The sequence below is a fragment of the Buteo buteo genome, chromosome 1 (genome assembly GCF_964188355.1).
Source record: "Buteo buteo chromosome 1, bButBut1.hap1.1, whole genome shotgun sequence".
In the NCBI taxonomy this organism is placed as follows: Eukaryota; Metazoa; Chordata; class Aves; order Accipitriformes; family Accipitridae; genus Buteo; species Buteo buteo.
Window position 1 is genome coordinate 27,198,519 of NC_134171.1, and position 26,094 is coordinate 27,224,612.

General features: G+C 42.1%; 1 protein-coding gene across 2 annotated transcripts in view; it reads right to left on the reverse strand.

Annotated features, from left to right (window-relative positions):
* Positions 1 to 7,145: 7,145 nt before the first annotated feature.
* The window catches only part of BEND4 (BEN domain containing 4), a 29,740-nt gene continuing 10,791 nt past the window's right edge, over positions 7,146 to 26,094 (reverse strand). The window contains exons 3-5 of one of the 2 annotated variants that reach the window (XM_075025069.1): positions 14,703 to 14,794; positions 10,833 to 11,073; positions 7,146 to 7,563 (exon numbers count right to left, since the gene is read on the reverse strand). In XM_075025069.1, the coding sequence (XP_074881170.1) occupies positions 7,346 to 7,563; positions 10,833 to 11,073; positions 14,703 to 14,794 (551 nt within the window). In that variant the 3' untranslated portion in view covers positions 7,146 to 7,345. Of the gene's footprint in view, positions 7,564 to 10,114; positions 11,074 to 14,702; positions 14,795 to 26,094 lie in introns of those variants that run through there. The other variant, XM_075025062.1, reaches the window with a different exon arrangement.

Here is a 26,094-nt window from a genome sequence, read left to right on the forward strand (position 1 = left end):
GGAAATGTTCCTCTTGCAAGTTATGGTTATGCAAAATTTCCATGATATGCCTACTTATGACCCCAAACACTTATGTCTGTTGCTGGAGTGAAGCTCCTGAACAGATAAGCTGTTCACATTTCTTAATTCTCTCCAAGCATAAATATGCAGGCTTTTGTTCTTTCTTCTGCCATTGAAGAAAGCCAAGCTTTCTTAGAACCTAATTGTCCCCAGCTTCTCTAAACAGCTCAGATCTGTTGCTTCCACTAAGAGCTTAGGGTTTGATCAAAGGAAATAGGTAAATACTCATATCATCTCATCACAGAGAATGTGGCAAAGGGCAAGACTGCTACTTTTAGCTAGGCCTATGCGAAGCTTGTGGACTTTGACCTATTCTGCTCTTCTCCCTTTATGCCTTGCACTGATTTACTTGGTTCTGACCTTCAATATGTAGCTTCAGTCTCCAGGTGGTTGAAAACAAGGGTTTTGGGTGGAGGAGACGAATTCCAAAGTCTGTGTTCCAAGAGCTCCATCTGCTCAGTAGACAACTGAACACTTCTGGATCATTGGGGGAGATGTGCAGCGATGCTCTGGCTAGTGTTTGGTGGTTTTACAAATGTGCCAAGGTTAGTTTCTTTTCTTGGAGATTGGTCTTGCCCTGGAACTGTCTTCCTGATGCTGTGGATAGGAGAGGTAGCCTCGGTGTTTCCTTCACAGTCCTTTTGTCAAGAGACTGTTAGAACTGCTTGCTGCTCTGCTGCTCATTTTGGATTATCCTTTAGAAAAAAATGCATCTTTCCATCAGTTCAATAAATAGTTCAGTTGTTGGCTGTTCAGGTTCACATCCTTTTGCAAGAAGACTTTTCAGTTTTTCACTCCCATTGCTACAAGGCAGTTCTGAATGGTTTAATTAGACTTTGCTGCTGTACTACTGACCCTGTTTCTAAATGGGAGCTAAATTAATATTAACTTTTCTAATGGGAACCTTCGAGTCATTAGCAAACCTGTTTCTTTCCATTTTCCTACAAAGATTGCCTTGGTTGTGGCAATTATATCTGCCATGTAAGTAGGAGAGTTTAAGGTGTTTTTAAGGACAAAAGGTTTTTTAGCTTTTTCCCAACACTGTTATGTAAGTTCATGTCAGATTTTTTTTTCTCTTGTCTCAGGTAATTACTCTGCTGGTGTGTGGTTGGTTTTTTTGTTTGGTTGGTTTTTTTGTTTGGTTGGTTTTTTTGTTTGGTTGGTTTTTTTGTTTGGTTGGTTTTTTTGTTTGGTTGTTTCCCCCCCCCCCCCCCCCCCCAACACCATGCAATGGCAGTAGAAGCTGCTTTTATACTTCAGATGTTGAAGTCTTTGGAGGAGGGTTTTTGTATTTATAAGGTCATATACAGAGATCTGCCAAGTATTCCAAGGGAATCCATGCTGCAGCAGGGAGGATTTATCCCTGGAGAGCTGTTCATGTATGAACTTGCTAGGAAATAACCAAGACAGAGCCTTTGATTTAAATAGGCCCCACTCAAGGAGTGCTCAAGTCTACATCAGTGGTATTGGTTTGCTGTATCAATAACTAAGATTTATATGGTTGTCACCTGCAGCTGTATTCATGCTTTCCTCCTGCTGAAGAACCTGGGGACCCCTGGTAGTCACCTATGGTGCAGATGAGCCAGATGAGGAAAGAGTTCTTTCTTCCCTGTTCTTTTTGAGATATCTATGTGCATATTTACAAACCAAAGCTAAACTTTGCAAGTCAGCACTCATCTTGTGGTGTTGTCCAAACTGAGCTAGTTGATTGCAAAGCTATGAGAAGAGAAAGTTGTGAAGGCAGTATCTTAAGGTCTCAGATGTTAGGAGAGAGCAAAACTAATGCTGCTGTGCAAATGTATCTCAGTCTCCTTGTGCCTGGGAGTCCTTATGTCTGCTCTACAATGCTGCTGTTTCCTAGTGCCCCAGCTTTCCTGCAGGAGGATGCTGCTCCATCAGCAGTGATTTGGTATTTTGTTTTATCCTCATCATTTGATCTGTGGCCTGGTTTTACGTACTGCATGCACTCAAACAACACTGCAGGCAGGCTTTTTACTGTTTTCAACAGCTTTTTCTCTTGTGCTTAGCACTATAGCTCTGGTTCTTCAGTAGCACTAATCTTCACAAAACCCCTGTGAAAGAACTGTGCCCCAAACTGGGATACAGCAGGCTGAAGGTTGAAACATGCTGTGTTCCCTGGGACTCTGATGTTCCAGTCTCCTCACCATGATGGAAGCACTTCTTCTGACACTCCGCCTTCCACTAGCTCCAGTCACAGAGGTGCCTCAGTAGAGGGAATGTGGCAGAGAAAACAGCAATTCCTGGCTACCTGAACTCCTGAGGGCTAGATTTTGCAACTTGAGTAGTCTTAATAAAATTAAGATTACAAAGACTTTTATAATGTGAGCTTGCACATGACCTTGTTCTAAGCAAATGTGGTAAAAAACTAAATTCCTTCATACACATGAGGTGCAATGGCTGACTTTGACCTTAAAGGTCCCCTTCAGGGACATCTTAGTACTTGAGCAGAGGCATAACTGCCAGCCTGAAGGGACCAGCACTGTGGCAGAGCAGCAGCATGGTTTAACTATTGCCTTCCCAGTATGTCTAACAGGTATTTAGTGGAAGAGTGATAAAATGCAACATTACTGAATTACAGGCAGCTGAGCTGCCTGTTACCCTTCAGTTATTTCCCAGGCCTGGTTCTCCCCCATCCCAGGACCTCTTCCTTACCCCTTCTCTCTGCCTGTCCAGCCCCAGTTGCTACCTCTTATGCTTATCAGCTTCTTACAGACTCTGCTGTTAGACCTAACTCTCTGGGGATCTTTCCAAGCTTCAAAAACCCAGTTGCTGCTTCTGGTTCCGTACCTACATGCTCTCCTTCCCTGCCAGCTTTCCCAGCCAGTTTCCTGCATGTCCTGCCCCGTCACTCCATCAGCTTCCCCATCCCCGTTCACTCTGGCTTCTGGATCTACCCTCTGACATTTCAAGTCATTGCCCAAATGCCTGGCAAGTCAGAGCTTTCCAAAGAGAAGTTAATTATGATTTTTTTTTTTCAGAGGGATTAGCACAGGTTTTTTTACCTACATTTCTCAGAATCACCTGAAATTATTTTGGTGCAGGTTTCACTACAGATGATTTTCACAAAAAACCCCAGCAGGCTGAAGCCCCTGATCTAGAAAATACCAGCCCAACCCCAGTTAGTTTTACAATGTTACAGGCACCCAAAAGCATTGTTTTATAATGAAAATATTTGGCAGCCATTTCTAATGGATGACAGCAGCCTGAGGTGAGGCCTGTCTTGCTTCACAGCCCAGCAGAAGGGGTTTGCCGTGGTGAATGTTTGTCACTGTAATTGCTCTACAAATTATTTGGAGTCGGGATTTTCTAAAGCGTTTAAGAGAACAGGAGACATTCAGCCATCACTGAATTCTGAATTAAAATGGGATTTAAACTCCACTGCTTGAAAATCCAGGCCTTAAGATTGCAGATGGGTACCTTCTCTGAGCGGTCTTTCTATCTAACCAGCGCATAAATATATGTGGTTATATTCTGAGGTGAAAATGACTTATATTATATTCATAGTTGAATTCTTCACAAGCTTTCACTGCGCTTGCCGGTGCTTCATACCAAACAAGCATTTCATGCAAAAGACAGCCCTCTAACCTTTTATAGAAATTCAAGTCTAAAACTTTTAATATATATTTATAGCGAGAACCAGTTGTGATGGCTGTCACACTGACACAACACCACCTATAGAGACAGGGAGACAGGTTAACCAGAGACTAACTTTTATTGTGCATTTTTATGCAACAGAACAAATGGAACTGGAGGTATGTAGTAATAAAACCAATATTCAAATTAGAATTAACACCTGAAATAGTAAACTGTAGGTAACAAATGTCTTTATAATTAAAAAATATTGACTGTTTAAAAAATTCTCTAAGATTTTATATTCTTTAAAAGAAATGTGTATTTCCACATAGAAAACAATTCACACATCCTATAGAAATTGTCACAAAAACCTTACTAGTCTATATTACACTATGCACTTTTTTTTTGTACAATATCTGGTAAAGGTCTATCCCTAACCTGTACTTACTCTACACAGTACAATCATCATTAGAAAGTATTCATAGAATTAACTACACCATAACAATAAAAATATCAGGATTAATGGTTTTTTAATCACAGTTTCTCCACAAATATTTGTCATAGAAAATATAGCGAAGGCATGTTGGCACAGATGGGCGTGCGGTACTGCTACACAGAGTTTGAGAGAAGGCAGATACATAAATGACAGTAAGATTAAAGAGTATGGAAGGATAAGACAAGAATCTCTATCCTCCTGGGACTTTCTGGAGTGACATGATAGATAGCGGTTTCCTTCTGTCGCAAGCCTGCTGTCTACATCCAGAGCTGGGAAGGGATGTGCTGACTTACAAAGCACGCTGCTTAAATATGGATATCTCGCTCTGCAAGGGCTTATGCGCTATCTATTATTTCAGGTCCCGTACTATTATACCTAACATCTTGTGGATATTTAGACACTTCAGTGTGTATGAATTTATAATGCTTCACAAAAAAATTAATCGGAATAAGCTGTTGTGAAAGGTTTGGGTTTTTTTTAAATGAAATGGATGGGTCAGGAGTCAAGTGGCCATGATAGCAAATAAAAAGAGACAACCGATAAAAGTTGTTGTACTCCATTATTTTAAAACCAAACACGAACAAAAAAAATGAGCTGGTGTCTGCTAATGCCTGTCTGTGACTACGATTCATGTCACTGGCCAGTGCACGCAAGCAACTGAGGGCAAAATTTTGTTCGTAAAGAAAGGTCCAAACCTGCAAAGCCATTTCTAGTGCCAAAGTGGCTTTCAGGATGAAACTATACATTTGGTTATTTTGCACAGTATGAGAGCAGAGAGGATTGTGAGTGGTTCCAGGACGCTGGCTACACTTTTTACACTAAAAATAAAGCTAGGCTTACTAGTTATTTCAGCAAATCTTTAGGTTATTAAGTAAGAGAGGTCTGTCCAGTCCAGTAATTCTGTTCTGTGACTGTTAAAAATGAAGTGTTCCTATTTTTAACCTCATACGATTAAACATTTGAAAGGAAACCATCACAATGTTTACAAAAATACAGCATGATACATATTGCCGTGGACAAATTTACAGTATAATGTTGACTCACACGTTCTGACATGTTTTACCAAGTAGTTCTGGCAAGTGTCACCACATTAAACATACAGACCAGCAAGACTTACACCATCTGAGCAATGTAACATCTTCTATTATAGTTCTTTTTAAAAAAAAGTGTAAGTTCAACACTGAAAAGCTACTATAGGATATCTGTACCTTGACATTTCTATACACCGAGCTTCTCCTCCTGAGGCACCGTGCACCGCCGACTGCTCAGAGAAAGTCACCTCCCGCCTGTGGTGAGGGATGCTGTCCCAACCCCCCCGGCCTGGTGAGGTCTAGTGTGACTAAACTGCTCATTCGCTTTCAGAAAAGAAATGTTACTCTGGGGCAAGCGAGTGCCTTTCAACCCCTCCTAAAAATCACCCAGAATGAAACGAACCAAGAGGTACTGGACGTTGGGGGGCCAAAAGCGCGTCCTGGCCGAGCGAGGCCCCCGTCCGCGGCAGCGCAGCCCGTGTCCCGAGGCGCCCCGCGGGCCGGCCGTGAGGGACCCGTCACCACCGCGGGCGGAGAGGAGGCGGGAAGGAGCTATCATGGGGGAGCTGACCTCAAAAGACCACCTCGGTCCTTGGTCCGCCGGCCGGCCGGAGCTAGAGGAGCGCTGCACCCCGGAGGGCCCTTCCTGATCTCTGAGGAAGGGGCTGGTGCCTCCTGCCCTGCCCGGCGCGCGGGGAGATGGTGGGGAAGGAGAGGAGAAGGGTAAAAGGAGCAATTAGTAGCTTCTCTCGTGGCTTGCACAAGGTGGGGAGCACGAGATGCGCCTTCAGGAGAGTCAACGCTGATGAGGTAGCACTAAGGATGGTCAAAAGCAAAGTGAACTTTCTTTCCGAAAACCAGTCCCCTGCACCTGCCAGCGGGGAAGCGTTGCCTCAAGGAGAGCTGCTTCAGGCTGTGAAGGATGCCAGCACTGGCCTGAGCGACTGGACGAGGGCAAGGAGATGGAAACACCCTGACGTGGAAAGGAAAGGGTATCGTTTCTTTGGCATTGCGTAGTTCTGGAGTGCACCGATTTGGAGGGACGACGGACTCCTAAGCCTTTAAAATTAAAGGTTTTCAGTGGACTGACATTTTTACTTTTTTAAAGTTGGTATCTGCTTCCGGTGTTGTGCACCGCTGTGAATTCTGCTCTAGCACAGCTCTTTCCTTGCAGCTCTTAGTTAGTCTGGACCCCGCGTTTACTTACAACAGAAGGTTAAACTAGGCTCTTCTTACCCGACCCCTCCCTGAATGCAACACTGAACACCTGACTGTTAAGACTAGCACATTGCCTCATCTATTTCAAGGAACGGATATAAACCACAAATGAAAGCAAAACCAAGAAAAGGCAATTTAAAGCCTCTAAAGCTATATAATATGGCTGCAGAATTGGAACAGACAAAGCAAAACTTGTCTTCTGAAATGGCAATTTGTTTTTTGCAATCTTGTTTTAATGAAAACTGTCATGATCAACCCTAATCCCCTAGAAATCTAGATAAATATAGTGTCTATCTGATATACAAAGCAATTTTTATCTATTAGAAGTGCCTGTTATTGTTCTGGGTCTTTGAAGGATTCTGCTGTTGACGAGCACTGCTGTTTTACCTGGGAAGCTTAATTTCCTGGCAGAGTTGGCTAAAGGAAGTCCCTGAATTTTCCATCTTGTGTGGTATTTTAAGGTAGCATTGATAATTATGTTATTTTCTGTTAGGAAATGGGAGACCACTTCTTTTTTGTTATAAGCGTGCAGACTTGTTCTTATATCTCCTACTCCGGGAAAGCAAATAGTACCCAGCTGTTCTAGGTCCAGACCTGGGCTTGTTATCAATAGGCAGACGAGACAGTAGCTGCTGTTTCTTTTGACATTTTTACAGTTTTTAAACGACCTTTCCTCTAGAACTAGATGAAATGAACTGCAATTTCCCTTTGAGGGTGCTATGAAGGATTTGCAAATAATAGGCACTAAGAAGTTCCATAGAGCAGGTCTTGAAATGGTTTTCTTTCTGTTAACTGGGACATGGTAGGATGGAGAAGCTGAAATGTATGCAGTATGTGTTCAAACATGCTTTGGATTCTTAAATGACAGCAGGGTAAGTGTGTTTAACAAATAGTCTCTCCTAAATTAAGTGGTTGCTACTGTTTTATGAGGTTCTTCTTACTGCCATCAATCGCCAGATCCGTCTTGCATACCTCTATTGAAGACTTCATCCTGTGATCCTGGATGGTCAGTCCCTTCGTAATATGAGTTCCCATTGTGAAGGAAAGTCCCCACCGCACGCCCTTGACGAGCATGTCCTACTGCGTCGCTGAATACCTTGTTTATTTGCTCTTCGGATGGCATCCACCAGTCTGGGTTGGAAGTACAATGCATCCTAATGAACTCTGCAGGAAAACATGCAAGGATAAAAAACAACTTGTCTTTGCAGCATCCATTATCGCCCAGGTGTCAAAAGCTCATGGGAAATAAGAAAGGGGGCATTACTGCTCTACTTAAGCAGAAGTAAAGCCTTATGGGGGATGCCATGATAATGCCACTTGGACCCATTTTATTTCTGTACCAGTGTGTTTCTCCACATGCAGTGTATGTTGTTATTTCTGAGATAATTATGTGACGCATGGGACCTGGAGATAAAATCCCTTCTTGTGGAAATAAAAAGAACTAATTCGAAGTGACGACCGTGATTCAGCATGTGCCATACATGTGAAAGTTAACATGAACGGGGATGTATTTCATTTGAAACCTGTTGTGTGTTTGTACCTCAAGGCGCTTACTCTGGTGGATCTTTACGATCGCCCTCTGCTGGCTGCTTCAACACCTGCAGGCTGCAGGAGCCCACAACCTGCTTGAAAATGTCACTACCATTATCTCCGTTTGGTGCTCCTTTCTGTTTGGAATATCTTTCATTTTAAGTCCTGCTCCTTCCATCTTCCTGAATCTGACACCTATTTTTCAGAGACTAAACTGGCCTTAGAAATAGCTAAATGAGATTAGAGGGCTAATTTGGGAAGCCTTGCAATAGTTTTCAATGCAGGAGAAAATGAATTGTACTGCATGTAATTTGGCTATTTAAGTAGCTGCTGCTTCCACATACAGGTATTTGTATGTGATGATTGCATTTTTTATAATTTCTTTTTCAGATTCTCTGACATGCAATATGCTAAACTTGCAGAAGGTGCCTTACCAATTCTGGAGTTTTAACTGCTAGACATAGCTCAAAGAGGTGTATTTGGACTTTGAAACATCCAAATACGATTTTAAATGTGAGGGCACCTTATTAGATATATTAGATACACTGTACCTCATATGGAAACCGAGCTTCTTATTTATTCTGTAACATTAGTTATTTCCTCATGCAGTATTGCATGTCCCAGGATATTTTTAAATTCTATTTTCTACTGTTGACAAGCCAACAGCACAATAAGTGGCGTAAGGTAACTTCATTACTGTCACCACATCTCGAGACCAGGGAATGCTGTGCTTTTACTGACTTCCCGTGCCTGCAAGGTATCTCATCTGTTGGACAATTAGGACGTGATTTTTGCATAGCTCCTCCAGCAGCGTGTCTGCAAAAGTGATAGCTATCGGTTTTAAATTCATTTCCCTGGAAATCCACACAGGCAACTGTAATTCCTACCCAGTTATGTTCATAACTGTTCATAACTGTGGGGCTCCACAGACTGGTGTTTTTCTCAGAGAAATTGTTACCACGTAAAGGAGTAATGCTGTAATTTAAGCATGCCAGGCTGTTTTAAAGCTGGTTCCAGACATTAGTCAGGTGTAGGAATATATTAAAAATGTTTATAGATGTTTAAACTACTCTGAGTGCAGACAGAGAAGCAGTTTGTACTTCCTGCTATGGTGGGAAGGCATAATTGGACGTGCTGAGAATTAGTCAGACACTTGTTACCTTGGCTTGCAAACAGGTAGGAGCCAGGGACCAACTCGTGGCACTGGAGAAAGTTGTCACGTTCCCACCCACGCACAAAAGCCCAAAGGGAGAGCTGTCTATTCTGCTTTCTTAAATGGTCCTTAGATACTGAATGTTTTGGCTTCCTTTTCAAGCTTCTGCAAATTAAGGAAATCGGCCTTTCTCTTTCTCCCAAGGCACGCTCCACATGTTCTGTATGTCCAGGACCCCAGAAAGGAGAGTGGCCATAAGCAAAAGTCCATTTACATGTGGATTTACTGTTAGTCTTGGTGGGAGGCAGGGGGAAGAAAGGGGAAGAAAAGAGTATTAACACTCTGCTTGTGCATAAATTATTAGGTGAAATTTAAAGTCATTTAGTAAATGGTTAATGCATTTGTATTCAGCCTTCAGTTTCCAGGAGAACTTCTGGGACCCTGAATCTTGCTCCAGAGCTCTGTGCAGCACGGTGTGCAACTGACTTGCCCTTCTATTAAGCTCTGATAAAGTATAATGTCTGACAGAGTAGCATAGAACAGGTTAACAGATTCCTTTGTAGTAAAAAAAGAGCCGCTTTGCCTAATTTGGCTGTATGTAAAATTTGAGTTAATTACCTGGTTACATCAATGTACCCCAACTACAGGTCTTATCTACTTGGCCTTGTTGGACTTTTCTACCCTAGATGGGACAAGGCTCCATCTGATGTATATAACCACTTCAGACTCCAGTTGGATGACTAAAGATACTTTTATCAGTGACTGACCAAAATATAGCTTCCTACACTGCATTGAGTAGTAAAATATTCTTGAAGTCAGTTCAACCAAAATTTCGTGTATGTGCTCACAAAATACTATAAAGTTAACTATGAGTTAATTAAAGAAATCATAAGCATATGCATTTATAAAAATGCAGATGCTGATACTACAAACATGTTTTTAACGTCCTGTTTTGTATTTTTCGTTATAAAGCCCAGTACTGGGCCTTTTGAACAATTTTAGGAAACCAAAGTATGAACTGCCACAACAGATAATTCTTCTCAGTCTGGACCCCTTCTCTGTATTGTCCAACATCCTCACTCTCTGACATTGTGAAATGCTTGCAAAACTCCCCCTCTTTTTCAGGCTAAACATGGGGGAAAGTTGTTCCCTAACTTTTTCAGTCAATGTTGCATCAGTACTTTGAAAAAGAAGTTCAATCCTTGACACAGCATTTGTATACATTTTGTATGTAATTAATCTGTAGATGTTCTTGGCCCTACAAAATGTTCAAACCTATTCTGAAACTCTTAGCTTTTAACTCCAATGATGCACTGTGGCCTTGAGCGTCATATGCTTACTGCACATTAGGCTATAAATATTCCTTTGGTTAATTTTGCTGTATATCAGTATTAAAGAATGCCCTTTTATTTTATTATAAAAGAGTGTAATCAGGATTGTCTGATTTTCCTTCTTTGTTGTTTCAAGTATATCAGTGTCACGTGCCATTGCATTTGTCTCCTCTCTTAAATAAGCAGTCCTGTTTTTTCCCATTCAAAAAAACCCCAACCACATATATAATACATACATACATATATATATGTATGTATAAAAAAAAAAAAAAAAAAGCGGAGTGTTTCTGGCTGCTTGTCACCTGCCTGTGAAACCCCTTCTAGTTCTGCAACTGCCAGCCAAATGCTTCTACTGAGCCAGAGCCAATGTGGTGAAATGAGATCACATATGGTGGACACTGAGCGAAAAGATGCAGTACCTCTGAGACATGTTACTTTTACTGGATCCAGAGGACGTCTTTCAGGACCTGTCTCTCCTGACTGCACTGACCTTTTCCTTTTTCCAAGGCCGCATGAGTACTTAAGCTCATCGGTTGTGAAAACAAATCTGATGAGATAGCGAAGGAGCCGTCGTCCATCTTTCTTGGAAGAATTTACAGCCTCATCCCACTGTTTACTAGTGATGTAGACAGGGTAGTTGTTCAGCAACTGTTTGCTCCCCTGAAAAAGTGAAATATTTCCGTTGCTTATTTCACAAGGCAAGTAAGCAAAGATGTCAGTTGCAATAAAAAATACTCTTTTCAACTAGCCGTGATACTGATGGTGAAACACATCCTCAAGTGAACGCGTAATTGCTCTTACTGAGAATGAATACTTTTAAAATTACATTTCCGTTTTCTAGAACTTGAATTTGGTGAGGTACAAGGAATACGTTTTGAGAGGTGGCTATTGATAACTTCCACTTTAACAAGCAGGTTAAAAAGAGTTAAGAATCAGTGACGGGGTATACTATTTAAGTATAACCTTTCTTCTTAATCTGTTAAAATGCATGAAAAGGGTCTTTGAAGAGTGTGATCAAATGGATCACTTCATCGCAGCTGACAGTTTACTTCAGAGGTGACTCTTTTGGTCTATTTTTATAATAAATTTATTACTTCTGTAGAACACACCCGAAACTTGACAGCAGTTATGTTACTGTGAAAAATGTAAAGAAAATAAATAAAGGAACTATGAAAACTAAAAGCTTCATTATTATTAATGAATGCTGTATTAACTCAAATTATAGCTTTACAGAAATGCTACCATGTCAGCTGGAAAGAAATTTTGCTTTTAACCTTCGTAATTTGTGTGCTTCAATATTCTCACATTAAATGAATGCTGTGGGACTAATTATGGGCATTCCTGTACTCCACACACATTTATAAGCCCTCTTTAGTCAATTGTACCTAAATCGCATTTAATTCTTGTTGCCCATAAAATGCCATAGTTCAGGATTATGCGATTGACATAAGATGGTACTGTTAATATACCTGAAATAACTGAAGTACACAAAAAACCAAACCACACCATCCTAGAGACTCATTCACTTTTACAGCTACACCTCTTTATTAAAACACATAAATCTGGAGGCCCAATTAGTAAAATCTTCGTATAGCCTCCAGCTTAGATAGGAGCTCACAGCGAACTACAGAAACACGGGTCTGATGCTCAACAGAGGCAATCAGCCGCATGCTGCACTTGTGGGCAATTGTTGCAAAGTTCTCCTCCTCGCTTCCAGATCTTTGGTATCTGAAAAATCTGTTTTTAAGGACTACCCTTGCCTCCTTTCATATATTTATTATAGCATCCTGGGAGACAGCGTGGGAGCATCTTTGAAGTTTTTCCTCAGGTATTTGCTTTTAATTTTTTTGCAAGTTTGATAAATATATGGAAGGTTGAATTCAGTGAAGACCATGATGAGGGGGTCATGAGAGATTCTGTATGATTTAGGGTACCACCACCTCCCGGGGGGGGTAGCATCACTGGGAGCTGAGCTTATGTGACACTCCGCTACTTGTTCGCTTTGGTGCAAACTGCTGGCAAAGACAGCTACAGGCAAATCCAACACTCTGCAAAGGAAGCCAAAATATAAAGGAAGAGATGGGGTTTGTCTGTCTGAGGGACCCCTCCCCTCCCCCCAAAACATCTCAACTCTTCATTCCCCCTGTAGTTTGTAAATCCGAGCTTGTAATCCCTAAGAGAAAGACCTATAGTCCAACTCTTGTTACCACTCGAGACTTTCTCTTTGCACTTCGCTTGTCTCCTCCCACCACTGCAAAAGGGCCAGGGTCAATTCCTCCCCCTCCAGTCACGATACAAGAAGCTGCTTTAATTTTTGCCATGTAGCGAAGCAAGGACCTTTCTTACTGATACCAGTGCAAAGTACAAGCTGCAGCTAACTCTGTAGGCACTGCCTTGCTTTTAAGTCCCGGTAGGCAGGAGCAATGCAATGCAAGCCTGTAATGGCACAGTGTAAGGCTCCAGGCTTGCTCATGTGCGTTAGGGACGGATGCTTATATGTGGCTTTGCTAAGTAGCAAGCTATCCTAGAAGCCACCTCTGTGCTTAAATGTATTGCACTGATGGAAATAGGGTGCAGAAAGGCCCAACATCTAAATTTCATGAGAGCTCACATTACTATTAACTGAGGAGAAGGCAATAAATTTTGCGTAATTTCCTCAGCCCCAATTTTATTTTACTTCTCTCCTATTCCCTCTGAAATTTAGGATATTTTTCCTCATTCTTCTCCAAAGGCATGATATAGTGTTATGCTACCCTGTTAAACAATTGCTGGGTTCCTGCTACAGATATACTTTCATTACTTCCTCTGAAAGTAAAGCACTTCTGGGCAAAAGATTCTCGGTAAATATATGATGCAGTTTGGTGTGTCCAGCAGTCATTACACTAAAACAAACAGAAAACCTTCCAGAAATGAAATAAGCAGACCCTGAAGGAAGAACCAAAGTACAAATGCATTCATGCTTGTATTTGTACATGATTAAGCTTATGAATAAAAGATTAGCATCTATGTTGTTTAATTGAATAAAAAATTCTGTCACATCGCGACAAGTTATTCCATGTGGGACATTACAGAACAGCCTCAGTTTTTACGGTGCTTGAAAATTTTACTTATGCCAAAGAGCATTAAAAAAAGTGAAATGAATCCTTGGAATATATTTCAGTGATAACAGCTAATGATATATATAAATATAGATTTATATATGTATATATCAATTCGCACAGGAAAAAACTGAATGGAGGAGCAGTGATGCGCACCCTGAACGGCTGCAAAGCATCTTCACTGAAACTACACTAAGTTGGACTACGTGAGGTTTGCACTACATATCATTGATGTGCAAAGGGAGGTCAGACTTGACCTAAGTCTTCCCTCTCCTCAGTTTGTTTCCATGAATAAGGGGTAGCGACACGTATACACTACATACACAAAAGCATGCATAGCAAGAGCCTCAAATACAGACAGTCTAAACTAGAATAGTCTCAACAAAACCACTTCATTTGAGGCATTTTTACAAGCCTGGATAGAAACACATTGGAGCAAAATTCACGTGAGTTACACTAGAGCTGATAGATAAATCTATACATCTATTTTCTAGAGAAGGGGAAGACACGAAATTTCCTGCCTTTTCACTGCAGCACTTTCAAACAGAACATAATTACAAAAATCCCCAAACTCTGTATCAAGTATAAAATTGTCAACACTCAACATTTTGTTTGGGATGCTTTCTGAAAAGCAAGAGCACTCCAAAGCCTTGCAGAAGTCTATATTTGGGTCTGTCTGCAAAATGAAGGAAACGTATATTTTAGTGTTAACCATCTCAGGGCTGCATTAGAGCTAGACTACCTGTGTAGCATGCCTGCCCGCGTCCACACACACGACACGCTGGTACTCCCCCCGCACGGGCTGCAGCCCCTGCGCACCAGCAGCTGCCAGGGTGGCCGCTGTCAATCGCTCAGCTGCAGTTCTCACCAGGCTAGCCCTAGCCTAAGTTCTACCCACAAAAACGAGGTTTCTGAGGAAAGGTGAGAGAAAAATTGCCCAAAGCAAGGCAAGCGCAGCTGGTGCCGATGGAGGGAGTTACGTGCTGCTCAGTAAAGTCATCCTAGATTATACTAGTGATGAATCTCCTCCATTTGGGGGATTACTGTACCTAAGAATGACAGTTTAATAATAGATTTTACATACTTTTACTACTAAATATATTCTTCCAGCCCCTACTGATTTATTTGCCTACATGTTTTCAATGAATTGTCAAACATAAAGAGATATAGGTTGTCTTCACTGTATACTACCTCAGTCGGATGGTCTGTTGGCTGTGGTACCATAAGCTGGTTGTGATGCTGAAGCACAGTCTTCAGATAATCTAAAACAGTCTGGCAGGGCACTGCATAAAACAAATTGCAATTACTGTATATTAGCTATCTAGCACAAAATAGAACAACAATATTAAATCAAGCAGTGTTCCTCAGGATCTGTTTTGTACGTCTGTGAGATTTATTTCAAATAGGAAATACTACTCATTTTGATTTGTGCAGATATTTCATTCAATAAATATACGATGGATGTTGTATTTCCTATGTTGAGATCTCTGATACCGCTTTTATTTTCAGCCCACTATTTTCAAAGGTTTTTTTTCCTAGTTTGAAATTATAATTATTACAAATACAAATTAGGTCAGCAGTAATGATAATAAGAAAAAAATCTGTAAATACTATAAGCAGCCCAAACCATACAAAGGAGAAAACACTTCCTGGACTTAAATCATGCACTGATTAACATGTAAATATGCTCAAATGTTTTTGAAACTACAGTCTGATTAACTATACCGAACAGATTTAATGATTCATATACTTTAATTCCTTTTCCCTCCCTCCTCCCAAATTTGTTATAAAACTAGGTGTTAGGCAAATTGCTTTCTTTCTCTTGCCCTCATCCTCTCCCTCCCCCTTTCCATTCCCATCACTCTCATCCATTTCAGTAGTGGTACCAACATCCTATTCCCTTCTGCTGAGGTGATAGGTTAATTAGGGATGATTCAATTATGGGTGTCTCTTAAGCAGATGCTGCCACATCCCTGATTAACTCTGGAGTATTTTTGAGATACAGTGCTTTTCTCCTGAGCCTGAAACACCACAGGAGAATTAAACAGATATTAACCCAACATTAAAACTGATTTGTGCAAGACTAAATAAGTATCATTTTTAAGGTACCTTATCACTCACATTTCATATGGGTTGTTTTTGTAAAATATTCAGAGATAATCTTAGCTTCAGCTAAAAATCCAGAAAAAAATACTTGTGTTCTTTCTTTCTTTTTTTTTTTTTTAAATTATTTCTTGGCATTCAGCCTTTACACCTGGAAAAACGTGATGTTTTGGGCTTTACCTTAAGCTGGCAATCTGAAAGCAAGCACTGAAATCACGGAGAATGTCTCAAGGTAGGATTTACAGGTATTTTGCACTTTCCTGGGCATTCACACTGCGCAGCAACTGTTCCCCTGTCTAGGCAGACAGGGTGCAAACCACCTTCACTCTCTACAAAACAGACTCTTTACTAAGGGCTAAGCGGTGTTCCATCCAGCAGCCCACATACAGAAGTCATGCAAAGTGCCTGATATGAATAATAAATTCCTATGTCATTTTACCCCACGCCAACTTCTCCGTAAAGACGACCCATCAGTGTATTTATTTACTCCTGTTTCATTTGATATATCACATCTTGCCATGGGAGGTTAAGAGGTTATGCTTCAGGCAAAAGTTAGCATTTCAAGTGACTTGTACATGTTTTATTTCTCCAGTGACTTCACTGCTTATTGCTAGACCAGGGCAGCGTCTCTAAGTAGTGTAGCTGCCACACAGTGACACTGCTATATGAGCAAGAGAGCCTGGATGCTTTTTTTTGTAGGAAACAAAGCACTTTAAGTATCATCGGGTGGTTTCAGAAATGTTTCAATTCTGAAAAAGTCAGAAGGGCAGTCAAACTTAATAGTCCCACCAACATGTTCTGTGGCCTTCCTGTAATTGAAGCTGTGTATTTAGTGTATAGCAGCAATCAAAAAAATTCAATACAAGTTGTTATGTGGAATAAAGGACAAAAATAACCACAGGTAGCGTTTTAGTACACTGGATATTCGTAAGAAGTTGTGGCAAAAAAACAATTTGGCTCCCCCCCATTTTTATAGACAGGAAAGCGCATGTGGGAAAAAGAAAAGATTTTTTTTTTTTTTTATTATTTTCCATGTGTATGGGCTGAAGGATAAGATTGTATTTCAAGACTCTTTTCTTACACTCTGTATGTGTTCGCTGTCTGGCATATCCAAAATGAAGGTTAAACTAGGAACGCCCATGCACAGCTTACTCTCTGATTAAGTAGGTGTCCAAGAAAGAGGCACAAGGATCTCAAAGGCTCCCTGCCCTGGGCAGCATCAGAAACCCTGTGACAAAGTCAGCAAAACCTCCCACCCAGGTGGAAATTACTGCGGGCAACCAGCATCTCTTGTGAGATCCCGGCATCTCCTGCAAGGCGACAGTAAGGATGAAGAGGCTATGATGGGTGATCGTACTGGTGCCTGAAAGGTGCCTGATACTTGGACTTGGAGGAGAGTTCAGTGATACCTGGGAAATCAGAGACACTTGTGAAGTATCCTTTTCCTGCCCTCTCTAAACATGTCGCTTTTTGTTTAGCAAGCTCACTGAAGACATAGTTGCCAAAGCATCAGCAGTACCTGGAAGCTTTCGACTTCTTTGGTCCCCCTGAAGCTGTGTTCAAAACAGTCTGTGAGATTTGCACTTGCTTTTCTGGTTATCGCTATTAGCAAAAGTCCCTGGTGATCACCTGATGGCTCTCAGCCATACTTGGTACTATTACCTGTAATTATGTGGAACAACGTGGGGCCTGAAAGGGAACAGAATATAATGCATCAAAAATTTCTAATTTTTAGGAGCTGATCTCACAGCAGGATGGTATTTTACCCACAGTAAGTAATTTCACCGCAGACTATCCAGACATGCATTTAGCTACGTTCTTCCAAAGGGATGGGGCACAAGCGAGAAGACAACAGGAAACTATTTAACCTGTTGTGTCCCCAGCAGATGAAGCACAGCTCTACTTTGATGGTATTCTGCTGATAAAATGCTTTCTCATTGCCGGTGAGAAATACAAAGGTACTAAAAGCTGTCTGAAGCTTATAAATACTTCTACATTCACAAAAGCAGTAACGTTTCGAGCACAAAATTGTATGATTTTGTTCTCATTCCAGTGAGTGGAGGACTCTGAGCACTTTTGACTTGTAAAGCCACTGTACATCACAGTTTGCTGTTGGTACAAATAACCTCAGCCTTTCAAACACCAGATACTACTTGCAAAGCCAGGCTTCTTGGGCTGCCATATTAACCGAAGCCTGAAGGAAGCCACAAAGAGAATCGCACAAGGCTGAGAGTCAAAGCTTCAGTTTTGCTTCTGTGTCCCTCATAGCTCTGCAAATATTCTCTTTGCCAAGAGATAAGAGGAATCGTTTCCTCCAAATCCTGCTGCAAATGTAACTTTTTAAGAGCCTGCGGCTCCCAACTATGAGGATGAAAAATCATTTAAACCTGCTAGCTTATTTATTTTGTATTTCTTTGACTTTGATGTGGTCTCTAGAGAGTTAACAAGATCATAACCGCCAGAGCGGATTCTCTGCAGGCTTATGCACGTTTCCACTACCACTGACGACACCAACAGCGATCTGTGCCTACAGTAACCAATGGGAAAGACACTAATGTTGAAATAACACTTGCTTGTTATGATTTAGCAGAAAGCCTGCGGGGAGGCAGTAATTTTCCTGCCCACTAAGAAGAAGTTTCCATGGCCTTTACTTTCTGAAAGTGCCAGTGCCACTGGAAGTGGGAAAGCGACCTGGCCTGCAGCGAGTGGAAGATGGGCGAGATCTTTGCGGGAGCTAAAGGGTGAGGAGAAGGTGCTGCAGGGGACTGACTGAGCGTGCTGGGGAAGGCTGGTCTTGCTGAGATGCTAGGCGGTGACTAAGCAGGACACACATAAGAGGTGGCAGGTCTTCGTTGTTTATTGATCCGAGTTACAAGGCTTCGTTGTTATTCTAGGCATCTGTACGCTGTAACAAGTGCTGCTTCGGCATAGCTTGTCACAGCTTCCTCTGCGGAGTATCCTGATTTCTAATAAATAGTTGAATGGCGTGGTGGCCACCGACTGTGCCGATGACAAAAGCTGGGGTGTGATCTCTCAGTCTGACCTGCCACACAGCGCAGCAACTGCCCCACACTAAATCCTCTTTGCACTACACAGTATCAGCGGGTAAAACACAGTACAACTCAAGTCGTCATCTCCTAGCAATGCAGTTTCTAGCCTTGGCTCGTGGTTACAGTGTGTGCTATTTCACCCTCAGAAACATACACCTTATTTCAAGTCTGCATTTTGTTTTCCTTCAACTGGGTTTTACAAAATCTTTGGAAAAGAAACGGAAAATGCCTGTCACCTGCCAGGAACTTATAGTTAGTGGTGAAGTCATTTCTCTGTCTTCTCTTTGCTAAGCTCAACACTGACCTTCCCGAGATGCTGGGCTCAAGCTAAAAGCGGAGTCCCTACACCTACTTACGTGTCTGTACATCCAAAGACCTTGCCAACCCTTTTGGCCACGCTGTGCATCAATACTCGGCCAGAAAGCCACCAGGTCTTCCAAGAGCCTTTCTCAGTGTCCATTTCCCAGGGGCTGAAACCAAGTAGAGCGACGTTCTCTGTGCCTCAACACATGGTAATGCTGCACCGTGTTCGGCCAAGTCTGTCACCTCTCATCTTCCTCACTCACTGCTACCTCTGCGCTGCTTGCAAGCTGTGAGCAATGATTGTATGCTTTCTTTCATCGATGAAAGTATTAAAAACATGGGCTGTGAACAGTTTCACAAAGAATCCCTCCAGAAATTCAACTGCATCACGGCAGTTTCCTGAATACAAACATATTTGCATTTTAAAAATCACTTTTTGTAATATAATGTTCTGTAACACCCTGAGTATCTGCGGTACCCTCCGTCAACCAAACATTTCACCTCATCAAAACCATAATTTGGCAAGATGTTGCCTGGTACTAACTCCATTATTCTCTTTTAGTACTCTATTAATTGAAGCCGCCATCAGCTGTGCAATCGGTTTGTCTGGGCTCAGTATCAGGCCAACGAACCTACAACGATCCGGGACATCTCATTTGTCCTTTTAAAAAAAATAATGATACAGTATTTGCATCTTTCAGTCTTCTGGAGCATCCCAAATATTCAAAAACATAAAGAAAATCATCGTCAGAGTCCTCTTTGTCCACCTTCATTTTTGTTTTAGCTCCTGAAATGAGCTGTCCAAATCTCATGATTTGAAAACATCATGCTTTGGTAGCAGCTGCCTAATGCTTTTGGCAATAAGCTGATGTGCACTTAGGGATGAAAAGCTGGTGTGCCCAAGCAGTTACTGCTCCCGGTGGCCTGTGCTGCAGCTCTCCTGGCGATGCCAGTCTCTGAAAGAGGGACTCCTGACTCCACTCTTGAACCACTCTGCCTTACAACCTGGGCTGCTATCAGCATCTCTTTATGGTTTCTAAGAAGTCTGGCAAACCTGGCGCCGACCAACAAGCTCTTCAGTTGTCCCGACGCTGGGAGGGAGTTGCGGCAGACAGCCGAGGTTGCAGTCCCACCTGAAGCCGCTGTTGAATGTGTGCTGACACACAGAGTGACGGTGGAAACAGAAAATACTTCTACCTGCTTACCATCGTCATCAGATTGGTGTGACTGCATCATTTTACTCTTCACAAGTACCAGAACAGAAATACTCAATGAGCAGTTCCGTATTATTGACAAAATCTACTATTTCCATCTAATAATCATCTGATACTGTTATTAGGATGCCATATTTCTCCTTTAATTTGCCAGGGAAAGAATGCCTCCTCAACAGAGTGCTCCAGGTTTAATTTTAATTATTAATTTTCCACTGATCCTAACCTCTGCTTTTTACTCATCACCATCAACTTCCCTTCTACACCATTTGTTATGATTCGAACTGTTCCTTCGCTTTCCCTCTAAGCTGGTTAGTTTTGTAACCAGCGTGAAACTTTTCCTCCTAGATAGTCCTTTTGGGCATTCAACAACATGCTTTTCATGTTTCTCAGTTACCACCCACTCTTTTTTTTCTTTTTTTTTAACCTTTGGCTCTAATAATTCTTTCCAACTTTTTACCAAATGCCAAGAACATCTCTTATTATTGGTTTGGGCTGGGTTTTTGCTTATTATAAATGTTATTGGGCCACAATCACTTGTATTGGTATCTGTCAAAATGAGGGCTCTCACTTATCCTCCCCCAAACATGGTCCACAGTGTAACATGCTCCAGGGCTGTTCATATTGCCAAAGCACAGCGCTATGAAGAGATACTTGGGCTTGCTGTAAATGAGGCATATCTCCAAGGTAAATAAGGTGTATCTCCAACCTCTCCCGCTGCACTGGACAGCCCTAGCGAGAAGGGATGCCTCAACCCCAGCTCGGCCACGTGTCTCCCCGCAGTGGCCTCAGCCCCATAAGCAGACAGTAAGAAATCTGGTTATTCTGTTCATTAATGAAATTCTGTGCTCTGTAGCCGACACTGGCTAGTGTTCCTCCTGGTGTTTTGCACAACAGAAGACAAATCCCTTAGCACTCAAGACCATTTACTTCTGACTCTCCAGTGGGGAGGAGAATTGGGAAGGGTGTACACCTACACGCACCCCGCTCAGACTGGTAGCTGTTAGTTAAGACTGGCTCAGCATTGCAACGCATCCTCCTTTGCTTGACCTTGAGCGATGCTTCACTCCGAGTTCATTGCAGGGCATTTCTAAATTGATGCTCGACTGTCAAAAAGATGTAACAAATGATAGGGAACCTGCTGACGAACTACATGGCAGTATGAATTTCTTATAACATTAACGGAGATGCTTTCTCTGCCTGAGATTTGGACAAGTGTGCAATATAACATGGCTTGGATTATTTTTGCTCATACGCTCATTTATTTCAATAGTCAGCTGAAAGCCAGTGAAAGCTGCATGGACAGGCTGTGAAGACAAGTTGTTGGGGTGCGATGAGCTGGAAAAAGAGCAAGGGGCAAGGAGAGATGGGCGTTAGTAAAGAGGAACTGATCTCGATACTCAAGGCCCTACAAATTTGGATGTTTGTAACTGGATGGTAAAATAAAACCAGCACCCATTTGTAGTGAGAGCAGCCAGCAGAAATCAGAAGTGACACTACAAGCAGAAGGGTGTTAAAGACTGGCTAAACTGACCTACGTGCCTGCCAAAAGCAGGAAAGGGAGTAAAAATTATAGCAAATATCCCGTTACTTTTAAAATCCCTCTCAGTTGTGTTTTCCAGGTGGAGTGGAAAACCATCTTACTTCTGTTAAACTGCACCTCAAAAGCCATTGTATTTCTTTTCATTTTCTTTTGCAAAAATATTTCTTCCAGAAAGAAGAAAGAATGTGCCCCTTCCATACGCCCCTGGGATGTACACCTCTGCCAAAACAACAGAAGAAAAGACATAAAACAAGGCATCTGTGCATCTCTCATTTAAGCGATGCTGCCACATGCTCCTGTGGCTTTTATTTTTTTTGTCTGTGCTCCCTCACTTTCCTTCTACTTAATAAAAGGTACCTCTTCTTGGCCTCCCTTTCAGCCATGAAGTCTTCAGGCAGGGACCTCCCCTGCAAACCCCTCTACACATTTATACCGCTGATAACTAACAGGGAAACCAAGGAGCCCTTGGTGAGGGGGGACAGCAGTTTGTGTCACTAAAATGCCAAATACTGACTTGCAAAACGCAAACCAAAGTTGAGACTGGGGAGTTCAGCCTCGCCAGGCTGAACCGCAGCTCCCTGCAAAACTTCCACCAGCTTTTGCTCCCCAAGGTAGGCTAAGAAACCTGACCCCCCAAATTCTCACAGGTTTTTACCCGGAAGCATCGAGAAAACAGATTAATAAAGCCCTGGTCTGCTGCAGTTACGTGTTTCAGTAAGTTTTTGTACTCAGGCTGGTTTTGCAAACTAAGCTGGCACCCCCAAGCTGCAAAAGCAAAGCCGTGCTGCAAATTCAAAGGGATTCTCGTGCCAAACACTGGGCAACCGCGCTCGAGGCTCTCTCTTCCCGAAGTAACTTCAGGCTTTGAAGCTGAACAGCAGAACAAGGCCAGAGATCAGACCAAAACATCCAGAACATCAAGGGAAACCAAAGAAGTGGTTAAATGTGAACATCAAGAAAAAGGACAAAAAAAAAAAAAGACATGAAAAAGTGTTCGTCATCACCCTTGATGGCTGCTTTATCTACGCTGCTGCTGTGGTAGGCTCTTTGGAAATGCAATGCTCTGAAAGTATAAAGGAGACAGGATTTGTAGGGAAAAGTAATATCTTTTATTAGATCATCCGATATAGTCAGGAAAAAGAGTCAAGCCTTGGGCACACAAAACCTTCTGGAAAACTTGTCTGACTTTTTCAATTACATTGATATTAACTCTACCTGCAAATCCCGCTTTGCTTTGGCTACTTCCAGCCACCACGAGCATTGTCTCTGTAGGTGACCACCTCTCTACATTTGAGGGCTTTTTTCACCCCCATTCTCCCGCAGGTTGCTGGAGTATTTTTTGCTGCTGGGCCAACAAGGTAAGAATAATTACTGTATTTATCACACACTGCTTCCTCTTACTTATTTGTACCTTTTCACTACTTTCAGGCTGTTTTGCCCAAAACCATGAAGCAAAGCTCAGAGCACCCGGAGGCAAACCCTCACTCATGACTCCTGGCCTTTGCTTTAACCGCCTGGAAATAATTTCTCCCTTTTAGGCTGAAAGCTGTGAGAAAATGCTGCTGACAATAGCGAAGGAGAACTGCTTAATATCCCTATATATTAGAGGGTCTAAATCCAGGTCTTACATGCAGTCTCACAAATAAGTCTTTAATTTTACTATTGGGAATGTATCACAGCCCTAGTAATTTTTATACAGAGGAAAGAGATTAGGAGACATTTTTCTCCTCATATAGATGGATTACTTTGCTCTGTTCTTGACAGTCTCAAAACCTTAAAGAGCCAATGACAAGTTTGCCAAACTCCTTCCAGGAATTATCTAACCTTTAAGTATTTTTCAAAACAAGACAAAATAACACACTGAATGAAAATGTTTCTCTTTTTTTCAGTTGAACTGAAAACTGAAAATGTTCAGTTAATGTTTTTGCCTTAAAAAGAAAATACTGGGAAAAACTGCACAAATTGCAAGATGTCACATTGCTTCAAAACCAAAGCACTGAAATAGGAATTTTTCTTCATTTATTCCATAGCTGAAACAATTAAGATTTCACACAAATTCTAAGTATTGTTTCAGTCAAATCAAATGGGTATTTTCTGAGAAAAAAACTCCCAGCAACCAAAACATATGCAATATTTCACCCATGTAATTGCTTTTCTCCAGTGGTGATCTGCCAAAGAGTGATGCTAGGCTATGGGCAAAAAGATCCTACAGGACTGGCGGGCTTCTACAGCAACAGGGCAGAGTCCTGAAAACAGAAAAATCTTATTTTCTGTGTCCAAAAGCTACAAAAGGATATGTTTTGTATAATATTCGTGAAAAAAAAAGTCATTGCCTTTACATCTGCTGAGAAAACACTCTTCTTCCTGGTAGTCTCTTTGTGAGCCATGCAAATGGTGCTTTGCAGAGCTAGAGGCAGAGATGTACAGCGGTAACTATTTTTAGACCGCAAACTCTCATGGATTTTAAAAGGGCTTTTGCATATGGAAAGTCAAAAAAAAAAAAGGCAAAGTATTTCAGGAAAAGAATAAAATGATTCATAGACGGCTAGGGAGCAGAAGGGAGGGGTTGGTGCCTTTATCTCCTGTTGACAGGGCTGCTAGCGGGAGCCTCAGCACCCACGGGGAGGGCTCGGTGCATGCCTCCCACCGACCCGCGGGGTCCCCTGCCAGCCTCACCGAACAGCTCCAGCCCACCTCCCTCAAGGAGGAGAGGGAAACCCACTACCTCAGAAAACCTGCTCCGTCAGCGGCTTGATGGGACAGTATGGCAGCCTCCGCGCTCATCGAGCTGCCTCCACAGTTGCTCCGCCGCTGCACGCCATCGCCTCGCCTGGCCCGTCGGACGCCCGGCGTCAGGCGTATGAATGCGCAAGGAAGAAAGTTTGTGCTCTGAGATGACTCTGATGGGATGATAGATGGTGGCAAACGACACACAAACCCTCTGCAGAGGGCTTTCTGGCTCCCTTCCAAGGCACGCGACGTCTTGATGGGCAAAAAAATAGTGCTCAGAGAACGAGCGCTGAACCCGTTTACATGCAGAGTTGGGCATTTCAAGTCACAGAAAAATTTCTGCCGGCTTCTTTGGTGGCAGAAGCTCAGTGGAGCAAAATCAGCACTGGAGACAAAGATAATCAGACATTGCCTTTAGCTGATTTTTGATTAACCTTGCTCAGTAGTGGCTGTGGGACTGCCTGGGGAGCTCAGACCTCCGTCCTACCACGTAGCAAAATCTGAGGGCACCTTCTGGAGCTCTTAACACTTCCTCAAACACCCGGGTCACTTTAGACCTATCTGTATACATCACCCAGAGAACAGCAGAGGCATCTGATGACGATTTTATGTTGGCTGATGAAGTCATACATCCTTGCACACTTATTTTACATTTGTCTGCTTCCCTTGAACCACTGTTAACAAGGTGTTTCATTACTCCTGGGGGGTGGAAAATGACTATGCTTATGTATGTTTATCTCTCTTTTAAAGGGAGATGAAGGGTAACTGTGATGACCCAGGTAAATACTGGCTGCTTAGACTGGCATTAATCCTCGCAAAATACAGGCAATCGCAACGGAATTCAATTGACTAAGAGCTAAAGAATATGAATATAATTAATGCCAGTCAAAACAGTCTTATGGAAAGTGGATCTTGTCAGACTAACCTGATTGTCATTCTTTGATGAGATTATAGGTTCGCTTGAAAAAGTTGGGTTGAACAGATGTAATATACCTAGACTCCTGAAGGGCATTTAACTTAGTACCATGAGTGATCTGATTGCAAAAGCAGCAACACACATCAGTAGACTAGAGCATACGCGGATTAAGAACCTGCTACCGACATCTCAAGTATTTGTCATTGGGGGAATCATCATCAATAGATGTGTTTCTAGCAAGGCTCAACAGGGACTGACAGCAGCCTCAATACCATTTGACATCTCCAACCAGGATCACAAAGTTAATTTAAAAACAATCAAAAAAATTCTGGATGATACAGAAATTGGTGAACCAGCAAACAGTGGGCAAACAGGACAGCCAAAGCAATCCGGATCACTTAGTAAATGAACACAGCCAAATACAAAGTATGCATGTCTAGGAAGAAATGCGCACAGAATGAGCAGCTCAGCTGCACAACTGATCGCCAAATGACCAGGGCAACCGTGGGTGGGAACAAAGAGACCTATTCACCTTCGCTCAGGCAGACAGGAACACATGGCACTTATTTCCAGTGCCCAGATTTTAAAGAAATGAGCAGAAGGGGAGAAAAGAACCGCAAAGAAGAATTCAACTCATTTGAGGAGTTTTAAACAGCCGTTTGCTTAGTTTACCTAAGATGGAAATCAAGTCACCTTTCAATCTGTAAGTACCTTCAATGAGAAAAAG